Source organism: Lepidochelys kempii, chromosome 6, assembly GCF_965140265.1.
Source record: "Lepidochelys kempii isolate rLepKem1 chromosome 6, rLepKem1.hap2, whole genome shotgun sequence".
Lineage (NCBI taxonomy): Eukaryota > Metazoa > Chordata > Testudines > Cheloniidae > Lepidochelys > Lepidochelys kempii.
In genome coordinates this window covers 120,161,571-120,174,419 of record NC_133261.1, presented here as the reverse complement: position 1 = coordinate 120,174,419, position 12,849 = coordinate 120,161,571, and the positions used below count along the sequence as shown (strand labels likewise).

The 12,849-nt window shown below is 46.2% G+C and overlaps 1 protein-coding gene across 4 annotated transcripts in view; it reads left to right on the top strand.

Moving 5' to 3' along the window:
• Positions 1–12,849, top strand: part of SYT16 (synaptotagmin 16) — a 142,312-nt gene that overhangs the window by 89,563 nt on the left and 39,900 nt on the right. For 2 of the 4 annotated variants that reach the window (XM_073349901.1, XM_073349900.1), the window contains exon 2: positions 1,690–2,327. The exons of 1 other annotated variant lie outside the window; for it this stretch is intronic. In XM_073349901.1, the coding sequence (XP_073206002.1) occupies positions 1,763–2,327 (565 nt within the window). In that variant the 5' untranslated portion in view covers positions 1,690–1,762. Of the gene's footprint in view, positions 1–1,689; positions 2,328–2,522; positions 2,556–12,849 lie in introns of those variants that run through there. One more of the 4 variants, XM_073349903.1, reaches the window with a different exon arrangement.

Here is a 12,849-nt window from a genome sequence, read left to right as displayed (position 1 = left end):
CACTGGACAGCCAGCACCTAAAGGGTGGTGGCTGCCCTTCGTAATCTGAGCCCAGGAGGGGGTTGGGGCCAGGTGACACCTTCTGCCCCCGGGAAGCTGGGCAAAGGCTGGAGGAGTTTCAGTTTGTAGCTTGATGGTGAAACAGGCCCAGCACCTGGGTCAGGGCTCCCCACCCCCCAGGAAGGACCTGACTGAGGGGTCCTGTTTTCTGTTCCTACTAGCTCTGTTTTAGACTCTGGTCCTGTTGTCTAATTAGCCTTCTGTTTTACTGGCTGGCTGAGAGTCACGGTGAATTGCAGGGAGTGGGGGCTGCAGGGCCCTGACTCCCCCACACTCAGTGACAGTCCCCCTCTATTTCCCTTTCTTAATGTAGTTATGCCTATCTATATTGCCCTGTGGCACACTGTATAATTCTTCTCTCTTTTGGGGTGAAACCTGGCCCTCTTGAAGTCAATGGAATCAGTAAGGCCCAGATTTCATGTAAACATTTTTTCCCCCTTGTAGTTGTCACTGACCCAAGCAGTACAGGTGGCTTAATCTTTCCTCCTAAATCCATTAGCTTTCTGGCAATTTTTGTTCCTCTTCTCTGAACTCCCCCTGAATTTGCTGATATCTTTCTGGTAATGTGTGGAAAGATTTTCCAAAGGCACACAAAGAGCAGATGTGCCAGAGGCATGCAGAGAAGGGCCCATTGCCTTCCTGCAGTCCTTAGGAAGATGAAAAAATGACACACATTCCTGTTTTGGATTGAGATTAGTTTTAAAAATTGAGATATTTAAATCTCTCTCCACACACTACTTCCAGAAACCTGTCTTAGGTTCTGGTTCTGCAAGGTATGTAAGCGCATGCCTAACATTAAGCCTCTGACTAGTCCCACTTAATTCAACGGGACTGCTGACAATGCGGAAAGTTAGACAAGCTTAACTGCCTTGCTGAATCAGGGCCTGAGTGTAGAAAATGGTTATGTTTCATTTAAACATCAAAAGAACATTGTGGTTACGCTCAGCTTCCTCTTCCTCTGCCAACAATTGATGTCAAAATGCTCCTTTTAAGCCTTCTCATAGAAATGAATACAGCCTATTGACTTGTGTTCCCCCACGGGAACCGACATTTGTGTAGTGAATGGCTAGAGCATAGTTTTGGGAGTGGGGAGTGCTGCTGCTGTCTGACAATGATTGACTGTGTGACCTTTAGGCAAGTCAATTAAAAAAACAAACAAACAAAAGAATTTCTGTGCCTCAGTTTCCCCATCTTTAAGGTGGATATAATATGATACTTAACTCAAGGGGGTGTTAAGGGAATAAAGGTTTGTAAGTGCTTTGAGAACCTTGGCTTAAATTTGCTATATAAGCACAGAGTATTTTTATATAGATCGTTCTGGTGTTAATAGTGTAATGTATGAGCACCACGAGAAGTGCTGGCGTTCAAATGGTCTCTATTTAAATTTTTGTCATAATGGCTTTTATCTCGCTGCTGTAGGATTATCTGGAGCTCTTTGCTGTCTGCTACAAAATGCATGCCTTGCTGTGTAATCTTGGACTTCTGGTGGTGGCTTAGTGGCGGTATCTCTAAGCTGGTGGACGGGTTCTTGCCTTTCCTTCTCTCTAGGCTGGATAGTTTTGATAGATAACACATAGAAGCTGATGGACAAGTGATTTACGGTAATCTCTTATGATGCTTATTCTATAGCTCACAGAATTGTAAGTGTGGCATGCTGGCAAAACTGAACAACTGATCATCAGATACGGGTCATGGTATAAGCATGGCTTCTCAGAATGCTCAGAGTTTCCTCCAGCCACTCTCCTCCTGGATGTCACGGATGTACGAAGCTGTCCAGCAGGTGGGAGACTCCTTATCTGCTTCATTGGTCAACTTGAGCAGAGTGGACCACAAGTCGGAGGAAGATGGAAACCAGGACTTAGAAGACAGTGACGGCAGTTACAAGGACTACTCTGAAGATTCAGAAGATGAAGGAAGCTTTAGCCAGAACACGAAAGATGCTGAACACGTGCATCCTGAAGACGGTGACTTTCCATCAACAAGTCATGATCTTGATTCCCAGGCACCTGCCCGGGGCTCCGACATGTGTCTGCAATGGCAGAAAAGAGTGAGAAGTGGCACCAGCTCCTTAGAGCAACGTCCAGACAACACCAGCTCTCTGTCATCCCAGGGGTTTTACCAAGAATATGACGACCACCAGCTGCTAGGTATGCTTCCTGCCATACCCGAGGAGGAAGGCTACCTCAACAGGCAGATAAGGGACCTTCAGCGTGACCTTGATATGCCTGGCTCATTAGAAAATATTAATGGAAAGGCATGTGTGGAAGGTAAGATGGTGGTTACCACCCAGCAGCATTATGTAAGAGGGCCCATTTCTCTCCTTTGTCTTTGATTGATTTAGTTATTAATCTGCTCATTTTATTTTACATCATCTCTTGTAGATTTCTCACAGCTTCAAAATCCCCAAACCAACCATGCTAATGGCCCTGATTCTCCTCTGTCTTTCAGAATAAATTGCATTAAAGTGAGTGGAGTTCAACGGGTGTAAAGACACGGTAGGTTAGAGGAAAATCAGGTCCTGTTACCATATTAAGAAATGCAGTTCATTTCCCGCATTTATTCAATTCAGGCTCATGAGCTTGACATGTTAGTGTGCTGTGGATTTCAGCCAAAATGCTTCAGGTATCAGAACCCTTCAAAGGGAGCTTTTCACCTTAAGCCTTCACTTTGAGAAGCATCTGCTTGTACATCATTGCTTAAAAAAAAAATGAAACCTTGCCAGGAACCTCAAGATGTTTCTGTGTGGCTTGCAGTGAAATGCGGTACTGAAGGATAGATGTGTTTCGAGAGTTACAGGTGAAATATTCCCAGATCACTTTTTCTCCTCACAACTTTTCAAATGAGATTCAAGAGGACGCTAGGCAGAAAATGGCAGGAAATGGATCAGAATTTGATTTTTTTTAAAAATTAAGTTAAATTAATAGTTTCAGGGGTCTGAATCTCAGCTGCCCAAAGGATGCATACCAGATATCCCCCTAATAATGGCTTCAAGACTGGGCTTGAAAAGTTTATGGAGGGGATGGTATAATGAGACTGCTTTCAATGGCATGTAGCTGATCTGCGACTGTTAGCAGCAAATATCTCCAACAGCTGGTGATTGGACACTAGGTGAGGAGGGCTCTTAGTTACTACAGAGAATTCTTTCCCAGGTGTCTGGCTGGTGGGTCTTGTCCACATGCTCAGGGTCTCACTGATCACCATATTTGGCGTTGGGAAGAAATTTCCCCCAGGTCAGATTGGCAGAGACCATGCGTTTTGTTTTTTTTTTGCCTTCCTCTGCACCATGGGGTATGGTCACTTGCAGATTTAAACTAGTGTAAATGGTGGATTCTCTGTAACTTGAAGTCTTTAAACCATCATTTAAGGACTTAAGTAACTCAGCCAGAGGTTAGGCTTCTATTACAGGAATGGGTGGGCGAGGTACTGTGGCCTGTAATGTGCAGGAGGTGAGACTAGAATAAATCATGCCAGCGGAGGGCAACAAAAATGATTAGGGGGCTGGAGCACATGACTTATGAGGAGAGGCTGAGGGAACTGAGATTATTTAGTCTGCAGAAGAGAAGAGTGAGGGGGGATTTGATAGCTGCTTTCAGCTACCTGAAAGGGGGTTCCAAAGAGGATGGATCTAGACTGTTCTCAGTGGTAGCAGATGACAGAACAAGGCAAAATGGTCTCAACTTGCAGTGTGGGAGGTTTAGGTTGGATATTAGGAAAAGCTTTTTCACGAGGAGGGTGGTGAAGCACTGGAATGGGTCACTTAGGAAGGTGGTGGAATCTCCTTCTTTAGAGGTTTTTAAGGTCAGGCTTGACAAAGCTCTGGCTGGGTTGATTTAATTGGGAATTGGTCCTGCTTTGAGCAGGGGGCTGGACTAGATGACCTGAGGTCCCTTCCATTCCTCATATTCTATGATTCTATGATTATGATGTTTCATTTGAGCCTTTGAGTCTATAAGTTAAATGTATAGTTTCAAGGGTCTGTATGGCAGCTACCCAAAGGATGCAGACCAGTTTTCCCCCTAATAACGGAAAGAGAGGGCTGCAATAATCTTAAAACTTTGGCTGATGAGCAACTTTAAGCACAACACCCTTTGAGGGAGGTGGGTGGTGGTGGTGGTCTGGAATTTCTATGCTTCTGCACTATATTGCATGTGACCTCATTGTGTGTATGTTCATGTGGAATTTATTCTATCAATCCACTTTCCATGTGCGATCAGGGAGAGCTGGCAGAGGTGTAAGCCTATGTGGACACTGCATGAAAACTAGTATCCTGACTACGTTGTATATAGGTAATGATGTATTAAAGCCATTGTTTCGGGGAATTCATATTTTCTCTTGGCCTAGGGTAAAATTTTCAAAAGTGATTTAGGAGCATAGGGGCTTGTCTACACAGGAAAGTTAATTTGGATTTAAAGTGGAATAGCTATTCCTGAATAACTCCATGTGTTGGACTCGCTTATTCTGGAATAAGAAATCCTTGTTTCAAATTGGCTTAATCCACTTCCAAGGAGTGTAAAGGGCTTGTTCACACAGGGAGTTATTCTGGAATAGCTATTAGATCAAGCTGATTCAGAGTAAGGCACTGTTATTCTGGAGTAAGAGTATCCACAGAGGTAGTTCATCAGAAATAGTTAATCTGGCATAACTCCCTGTGTAGACAAGTCCTAAGACTTCCAAGTGCTTAACTCTTTTGAAACTGGCATTTAGACACTTCCGAAAATTTGAACCTGCTGTTGGAAAAGCTCTCCCCTGAGGGCAGCTAAACACTTTTAACTCTCCCCTGAGGGCGGCTAAACACCTTTGACTCTCACCTCCGGTATGGTGCTTGATACTGCACAGGATCTGGCCTTTTGTTTTGGTACTTGGTGGGGAGATGAGACATGGATGGTGTAAATCTTGGCAGTGACCCTTCAAGAAAAATTTAAATATGTCCTTTGCTTTCTTCCCCCTGCACCATCATTCCCATTAAATAAGTAAATAATTAGAAAGGAAGGAATAACCAGCCAATAATACTCTTTCCCACCATCATCCCCTTCCCCCAAACTCCCCTGCCTGATGTCTTTGATACTGTATTTTAGAGCTGGATCAATGTGAATTCTCAAGTTAGAAATCCAGGCCTCAGTAGTGGTGTCTACTAGAGGGTGAAATTCACATATGCTGCATGAAGCCAGAGTAATCAGGCATTTATGTGGTTGTGCAAGGGGATGAAATTGTGCCCCTTCCCCAAACTGAGGGCAGGATTTGACATTAAAGGATTGGAATAGTGGCCATGTTCTCTCAGCGCCTATTCTATGGGAGTTCCTGGCCACCGCATCCATGTTAGTTCCTATGGCCTGACCCCTACCAGTCTCTCTCCACATTAGCCTATATGGAGCCATCATGGAGCCCTACTCTGCAGAGCTCCCCACCCCTGCCCAGCTGCTTTGCCCGAAGCCCCTTCCTTTTCACCTGTAAGCACCAGCTTTCCACAATCCTAGTGCTTTTTCCTCCACTATGCACTGCACTACGGACCATATTGTGCCCTCATGACTTGATTGATGGCGGTGAAGTTGCAGGCATGGATCAAGGGCAAGATATGGCATGAAGGCCTGGCTTCTTTCATCTCAGAGCTATCTAAAACATATACATTGCAGCAGCTTGCTATAAAGTGTGAAAGCACTGAACCATGATTGAAAGTGTCTTTCCTGAGATTTATTTTTTTATTAAATTTCCCCTGTCTCGGATGTGATTGAACATGTTCTGCTACCCAAAGTGTGGCATACCCCTTCCTAAACATACATGCCCCTCCTTCATCTCTCCCGTTGCTCTTTGGATCTGTTGATTTACTGAGCATATGAAATGATCTGTTGATAACTGAGATGTGAGAAGATGGGATACCCTGACAACTTCAAATTTCAGATCTGGATTGAAATGATCAAGGGAAATGTAAGAGGTATCCTTGTTTCTGTTAGCTTTCTTCCTAACCCTAAATGACAACATAAGTGAGCATATGGGCTGGCTGGCATACAGTAAAGGAGAGTCATTCACTAGCATAAATATTAAACTTCTGAAAAATTTTCATCTCGCGTTTGGCATTATTTCCCTTGGTCCTGTAAAATACATGTTTCCTGTTTATCCTTGGACTCTTTTCAGAACATTGCATCTTGATTTTATTGTACTTAATGTACCATATTCTCCTTTACAACAGAAGATTTTAAAGCTAAATTGGCACAAAACAAGAGTGATGCTTGAATGCTTTTTGTTGCCATGGCAATATTTCTGGGCACTTACTGAAGACCTGGTTGCCAATAGTAATGTAACAGAGAAAATAGATACACTTCATTTAGCAGCCACAGATGATTAATAGGCACAGAGACCCATTACAGGGTGATCCTAATATAGGCTATGCTAGTTTTAAAAAAACAGCAGCAAAAGAAAAGCCTTTTGGTGGAAAAACATCACCTTTTGCTAGGTGAAGTAAAGATGACATAATTGCAGTTAAAAATTGGGTGGAAAAGACCGATTTTTATCAAATAAGTTTTTTAGCAGATGGTTTTCAGCCACCTTTTTTTTTTTTTTTTGCTTTCAAGAAATGTGCTCCCTATTTTCTAAAGTAGCCCTTCTGCTGGCCTCAGTGCATTCCAAGCGTAGATTATTGAAAGGCATTTCTAGGCTAAGGGGTGTAAGTATCTGAGCATTGAAATCTTTGAGTTCTCAGATCACACTGCTGATAGGTAACGTGGCACATGCTGATCTGCTGTGGCGCAGATTTGCCTGCCAGGGAATCCCTGCGCTGAGCCCCCAGTCTATAACTAAGAGATGCAAATGCTGTTGTACCACAGATGCATTGAGAAGTTCTAGCACTCTTTCACTTTGGTCACTTTTGGTCCATTGTCAGAAAACTAGATACATATGAGATCTGTATAAGACGCACTGGAGACTGGATACCCCATCAGTATTTAACTGAAGCTCAGTTGCTTTACTCCATATTCCTCTGTCACACCAGCTTAGCACCAGCGTGGAGGAAACCACCTTCTTCGGCTGTCCCTTGATGCGAGGATGATGTCTGCCAAGGGGGTTCATTGGTGCGGTTTTAAGTGGCTGAGGAGCCCCGTTCTTGCCCTGCAAATTTTCCCACAGAAGTGACAGTTGTGATCTTGGAGGAGACCTAGTTGTTGGCTGGAATGTTGTGCCCTTTTTTCCTCCTTTGTCGCGGCCCTGTCTCAGTGCACGTCTGTTCTCAAAGTGAGCTGTGGCTTGGTGTGTGATGTGGCACAGCTGTGTTCTGTTCCGCCCCAAGTCCTCCCAATTTGTTGGGTTGATGCCTCCCTTTTTAAGCTGTACTTTCAATATATCTTTGAAATGCTTTCGCTGCCCTCTGCAAGCCCTTCTTCCCTGACTTAACTGAGAGAAGAGTACTTGCGTCGGGAGGCGAGCGTTAGGCATACGTACACAGTGGCCAGCCCAGCGGAGTTGGTATTTCATGACCTGCTCTTCCATGCTGCTGCTGATGGCTGCAGAGAGAACTCTGGTGTTAGTGCATCGGTCTTCCCAGCTGATCCCGAGAATTCTCCTGAGGCAGCGTTGCTGGAACCACTCCAGTTGCTTGAGATGTCATCTGTCAGTTTCCCAGGTCTCACACCCATAGAGAAGAGTGGGGATGACAACTGCCTTGTAAACCAAGATCTTGGTTCCTGTTTGTAGGTGCCTATTATTGAAGACTCTAGTGGAAATAGCATAAGAACCAAGTCAGTCCTTATAAATCCCTTGCAGAAAACAAGTGATGGGATGGTTTAGTAGTGAGTAAAAAGAGGGGCCTGTTGGGTTAGGGCAGGGGTCAGCGACCTTTTAGAAGGGGTGTGCCGAGTCTTCATTTATTCACTTTAATTTAAGGTTTCACGTGCCAATAATACATTTTAACGTTTTTTAGAAGGTCTCTCTCTATACGTTTATATATTATATAACTAAACTATTGTCATATGTAAACAAGGTTTTCAAAATGTTTAAGAAGCTTCATTTAAAATTAAATTAAAATGCTGATCTTACACCGCCAGCCCGCTCAGCCCATTGCTGGCCTGGGGTTCTGTTCACCTAGACCGGCAGCAGGCTGAGTGGGGCCTGCAGTCAGGACCCCGGCTGGCAAGGGGTCTGCAGCCAGAACCACAGATCGTCAGTGGGCTGAGCGGGGCTGGTGGCCGGGACCCCAGACTGGCAGTGGGCTGAGCAGCTCAGCCCGCTGCCCGCAGACCGCTGCCGATCTGGGGTTCCGTCCACCGGCTCCTGCCAGCCAGGGTCCCAGCTGCCAGCCCCGCTCAGCCCGCTGCCGATCTGGAGTCCTGGCCCTGTCCACATAGAGTAGGTACCTACCTTCTCCCTGGTTCTAGCCATTCTCTTCCTCTCTCTGCACTGAGATGAGGGTGGGAGTGTGCTGAGAACAGGGCTGGGGGGTGAAGGAGCAGGCTGCAGGTTGGGGTGCAGGGTCTGGCCAGGAGCTAGAATGAGGGAGGGGGCTCAGGGTTGAGGCAGGAGGTTTGGGTGTGGAGCGCTTACTTGGGCAGCTCCCATTTGGTGCGAGGGGTGCAGGTGGGAATGTGGGGGGCAGGGTGTGCAGGAGCTCCTGTTTGGTGCTCAGGGTGGGAGTGGGGATGTGGGGGGTGCAAGAGTCAGGGCATGGGGTGTGGGGGTCTGGGTATGTGAGGGGGGTGCAGGGGGCTGGGGGTGTTTGAGGAGGGTGCAGGAGTCAGGGCAGGGGACTGGGGGGGCTGGGGATGTGTGGGGGGGTGCTGGAGTCAGGGCTGGGGTTGTGGGGGAGGTGCTGGGGTCAGGGCATGGGGCTGGGGTGTCGGGGGGTGCAGAGGTCAGGGCAGAGGGCTGGATGTGTGTGAGGAGGGTTCAGGGGTCAGGGCAGAGGGCTGGGTGTGTGTGAGGGGGGTGGAGGGGTCAGGGAAGAGGGCTGGGGTGTGTGTAGGGGGTTCAGGGGTCAGGGCAGAGGGCTTGGGGTGTGGGCTGGGGTAGTGGGGGTGCTCCCAGCCCCCTGCCCTGAGCGGCTCATGGCAGGGGGCTGGAGGGGGTATGCCCTGATTCCACCCCCTTCCCCAAGGTCCCCGGAGCAGAGAGCGTGCTGGGGCTCTGCTTTTACCTCTCCCTCTCCGAAGCAAGGGCCGTCAGCTGATCGGCCGCAGAGTGGGAGAGAAGGAGGGGCAGGAACCCAGCACGCTGGGGGAAGAGGTCGGGGGAGGGGGAAGCTTGCCTGCCCTGCAAGGAGAGAGCGGGGGGCGGAAAAGAGCGGGCCGGGCAGGATTTTTAGTGGCACTCTGCTGTCTGCCCGGGTCTGGCAGACAGCAGCGTGCCATTAAAAATTGGCTCGTGTGCCATAGGTTGCCGACACCTGCGTTAGGGAATTGGCAATGGGAATATGGGCCAACATCACCAGCTTGAATCTAGTTCAAATAAGAAATATCCCAAAATGCTACGATGGCTGTTAGGCACTTGTGTGAAATGAATATAGTGGTCAGAGCCTACTTGCCAATGGACGAATGTCGCACACAAACAGAAAGGCACACTCATCATGAACACGAGTTGACAGTTTCCGTAGAGAGGCTGAATTTGGAATAGGCGTGGGGCCTGAAATACCACTTGAGTTGAATCCTCTAGATCAGAATTGAAGCACGTTGGGGAAGCATGTACTTCTAGGGCCAGTTCTGCGAATGAAGAGTCTCCAGGGCTGTCAGTCTGACACTGTGTTCGCAATGTTACAATATAAATGAGCGAGCACTAAATCAGGAAATTCTCAGGAGGCAACCTTAACATTGCAAAACCAAGATTTTCATTTTTTTTTTCTGAAATAAGGCAAGATCCATGCCAGCTAAAGACTACATTCAGATCACACTGAAATGACTTTATTAGACCTTAGTAAACTAGAAAATGTGAAGGTTTACCATTACCCAAGGGATCTGGTTTGGCATTAGGAATCCGAAAGCAAGAGACTGCCGGGAAGAAGTGCCAGATTATCCTTGGTAGTTGGCATTGTTTAGACTTGGTTTTTATCCAAGGACCTGGAGCTGAGCCAGTTGTCATTCATCCGTAGGCAGGCCGTGGGCTGGGCCCTCTGTGTAATCTGTGAATAACATTTAGAATTTAGAAATTGAAGATTACATTTCTGGGTGTGATCACACATGCACAAAAGGGCTTGTCCTCACTAGGAAAATACACCGAGGTTAGCGACCTCATCCTAGACACATGTTTATGCCTAGAGAAGTCTTGAGTCAAACACAAGTTATTAGGCTCAATACGGGAGTAACTGAATGGAATTCTATGGTCTGTGTTATGATAGTGTAATCATCCCTTTTGGCCTCAAAATATATGATTATATGAACCTGGCCCATCTATATTGAGGTAGGAGGTGTAGATTTGTATCAACTCTCGGGAAAATGTTGAGGTTTACATCGAGAAGCTACATCATGATAGCTAGCTTTCATGTATTTTCTTAGTGTAAACAGATACTAAAAGGCTCAGGGATATTAAAGTATTATAGATTTTAAGGCCAGATCGGACCATTATGATTATCTAGTTTAACCTCCCGCATAACAAAGGCCGTAGAATTTCAACTAATAATTATTGTTATGGAGGGAATTATTCTTCCTTTCGGAGGGAGCCCAATTTATTAATATTTGTAGAAGCAAGAGGCCCCAAACAGGGACTTGGTTCCCATTGTGCACTTTACACATATAATGAGAAGAAGATCCCTGCCCCGGTTGTTTGCAGTCTACATCAAACTTGTTTTGAAGTAAAGAATATCTTTTAGAAAGACAGCCAGTCTCAGTGTAAAGATTCCAAGGAAGGTAGCAGCTTCATTGGTAAGAACTTAGAAAGAACTCTGGTTGGAATGTGTACTCTGGAGCCTTTATAAGTCAGGAGTGCCTTGCATTCAAAAAAGGAAGTGCTAAAAGACCACACTGAATCAATAGGAACACTAGGAGTGAATAAAGAGAATTAAAGGCAATGTACAGAAAATTTTTGCTACCAGAGTGGAGGAGAGCACAAGGACAAGCTGGGATATATATCTGGTATCTCGAGAAGATTTTGTGGGAGTCTGAAGATTTCTTCAATGATGCAATAGAAATGAGCTGTGTCCACTGATTTTTTGAGTTGGTTGTTTAGTTTTTAAACGTATAGCATCCACTCAGAATTAATGTGCGCACACACATCTGTTGTGTGTGTAGTAATGGGATTCATTTTTTTTCTAAAGTTTTCCCTTTTACATAATTTCAATCTCTTCTGTTGTTTGAAAGTGTTAAGATTTGCAGAATAATACCAATGAACAATTCTTTGCGATTATAAAGTACCCTCTTACCAGGATGTCAAAGCACTGTGCAAAAAGGAATGAAGTTTACAATAGGCCTGTGGGGAAGGTCGGTAGTGAGCCCATTTTACAGATGGGAAGACTGAGGCACAGAGAGACTGAAGACACGGTTTTCAAAGGTGACAAGTGATTTTGGGCGCCTCCATTTTTGGGGGCCCACCTTGCAATGCCTTAGGCTTGATTTTCTGCCGTGCTAGCAGAATCAGTGAGCATAGGGGGCTGTACCTCACCTTTCATAAACCAGGCCCAACGTGGCTCAGATTAGACACCAAAAGTCGAGGTGGCATTTCAGACCCTGTTGATGTCAGAGTTCCCCGAAGGCATAGTTCAGAAAACCAGTATTTGTATGTTGCAGAATGAGGAGAAGAAGAAGGAGGTAGAAATGGTAAAGCTGCCTATTCAGAGAACCTGACAGCAGGGAACTGGGTAGCTGTTTGTCATTGCTGTCTAGCAGTAACAGTGTTCCATGATTTTGCTGTGGGTCTCTTGCTTGGGATTTAAAGTGCATACAAAGGACCTTAACTTGTGAAATGTGGAAAAAAGCTACAGATGGCCAATAGTCAGTCACGCAAGAACAGTTATCATAGGCTGATGGGATAAATCCCTTTGAGAGAAGAAGTTTCTGAGTAATCAGTAACAAGACTTACTATTTGTATTATGGTGGCACCTAGAGGGCCAACCAAAATGGGAGCCCATTGAGCTAGGCCCTGGAGTCTGCCCTTTCAAAGGCCCAGGGTCTTGGGGCCAGCCAGCTCTGTTTGATTATCAGACCCATCTGGGAAGAGCTCAGGTGTTACCTATAAAAGGGCTGAGAAGGCTTAGTTGAAGTAGGAATGTAAATATCATTTAAAAAGTTAACCGTTTAAACGATTAAAATTCTATCATTTAAACGGTTAACTGATTAGAGAGAGAGGAGTTGGGGTTGCTCTGGCCAGCGAGGCAGGGGCTGGGTCCAGCTGACCGGCCACGAGGCTGGGGTCAGCTGGCCAGCCGGTGGGGCAAGGCCTGGACTGGGGTCCGGGGCTGGGGGCTGGCGTGGCGTGGGCAGGATCGGCGCAGGTGGGGCCGGGGGCCGGCGAAGGCAGGGTTCTTGGATCCAGCGCTGGGATCCGGCCGACATGGCACAGCCGGGGGTTAACAGTTAATGTCGGTTAACCGGTAAGCCTAATGCTTTGGTTGTGAGTTTTTTGCCATTTTCTGGGGTCTTGTTCGAATTAATAAAACTGTGACTGGTAAGAAGGGCTTGAAAGACCTGGGGTGTGGTGTCAGCCCTTCCTGGATTGGGGTACAGGCCAGCACACTTCCATGTGATGGAGAACGTGGGTAGGTAACTGGTCTGTGGAACTGAGGAGAAACTGAGGCAACAGCTAGCCCAAAGCCAGGTGAGGTGGGTGGCTCTGCAACACACTGTACAAACATATAGTGAGAGTTGCTTCTCCAAAAAGTTTACA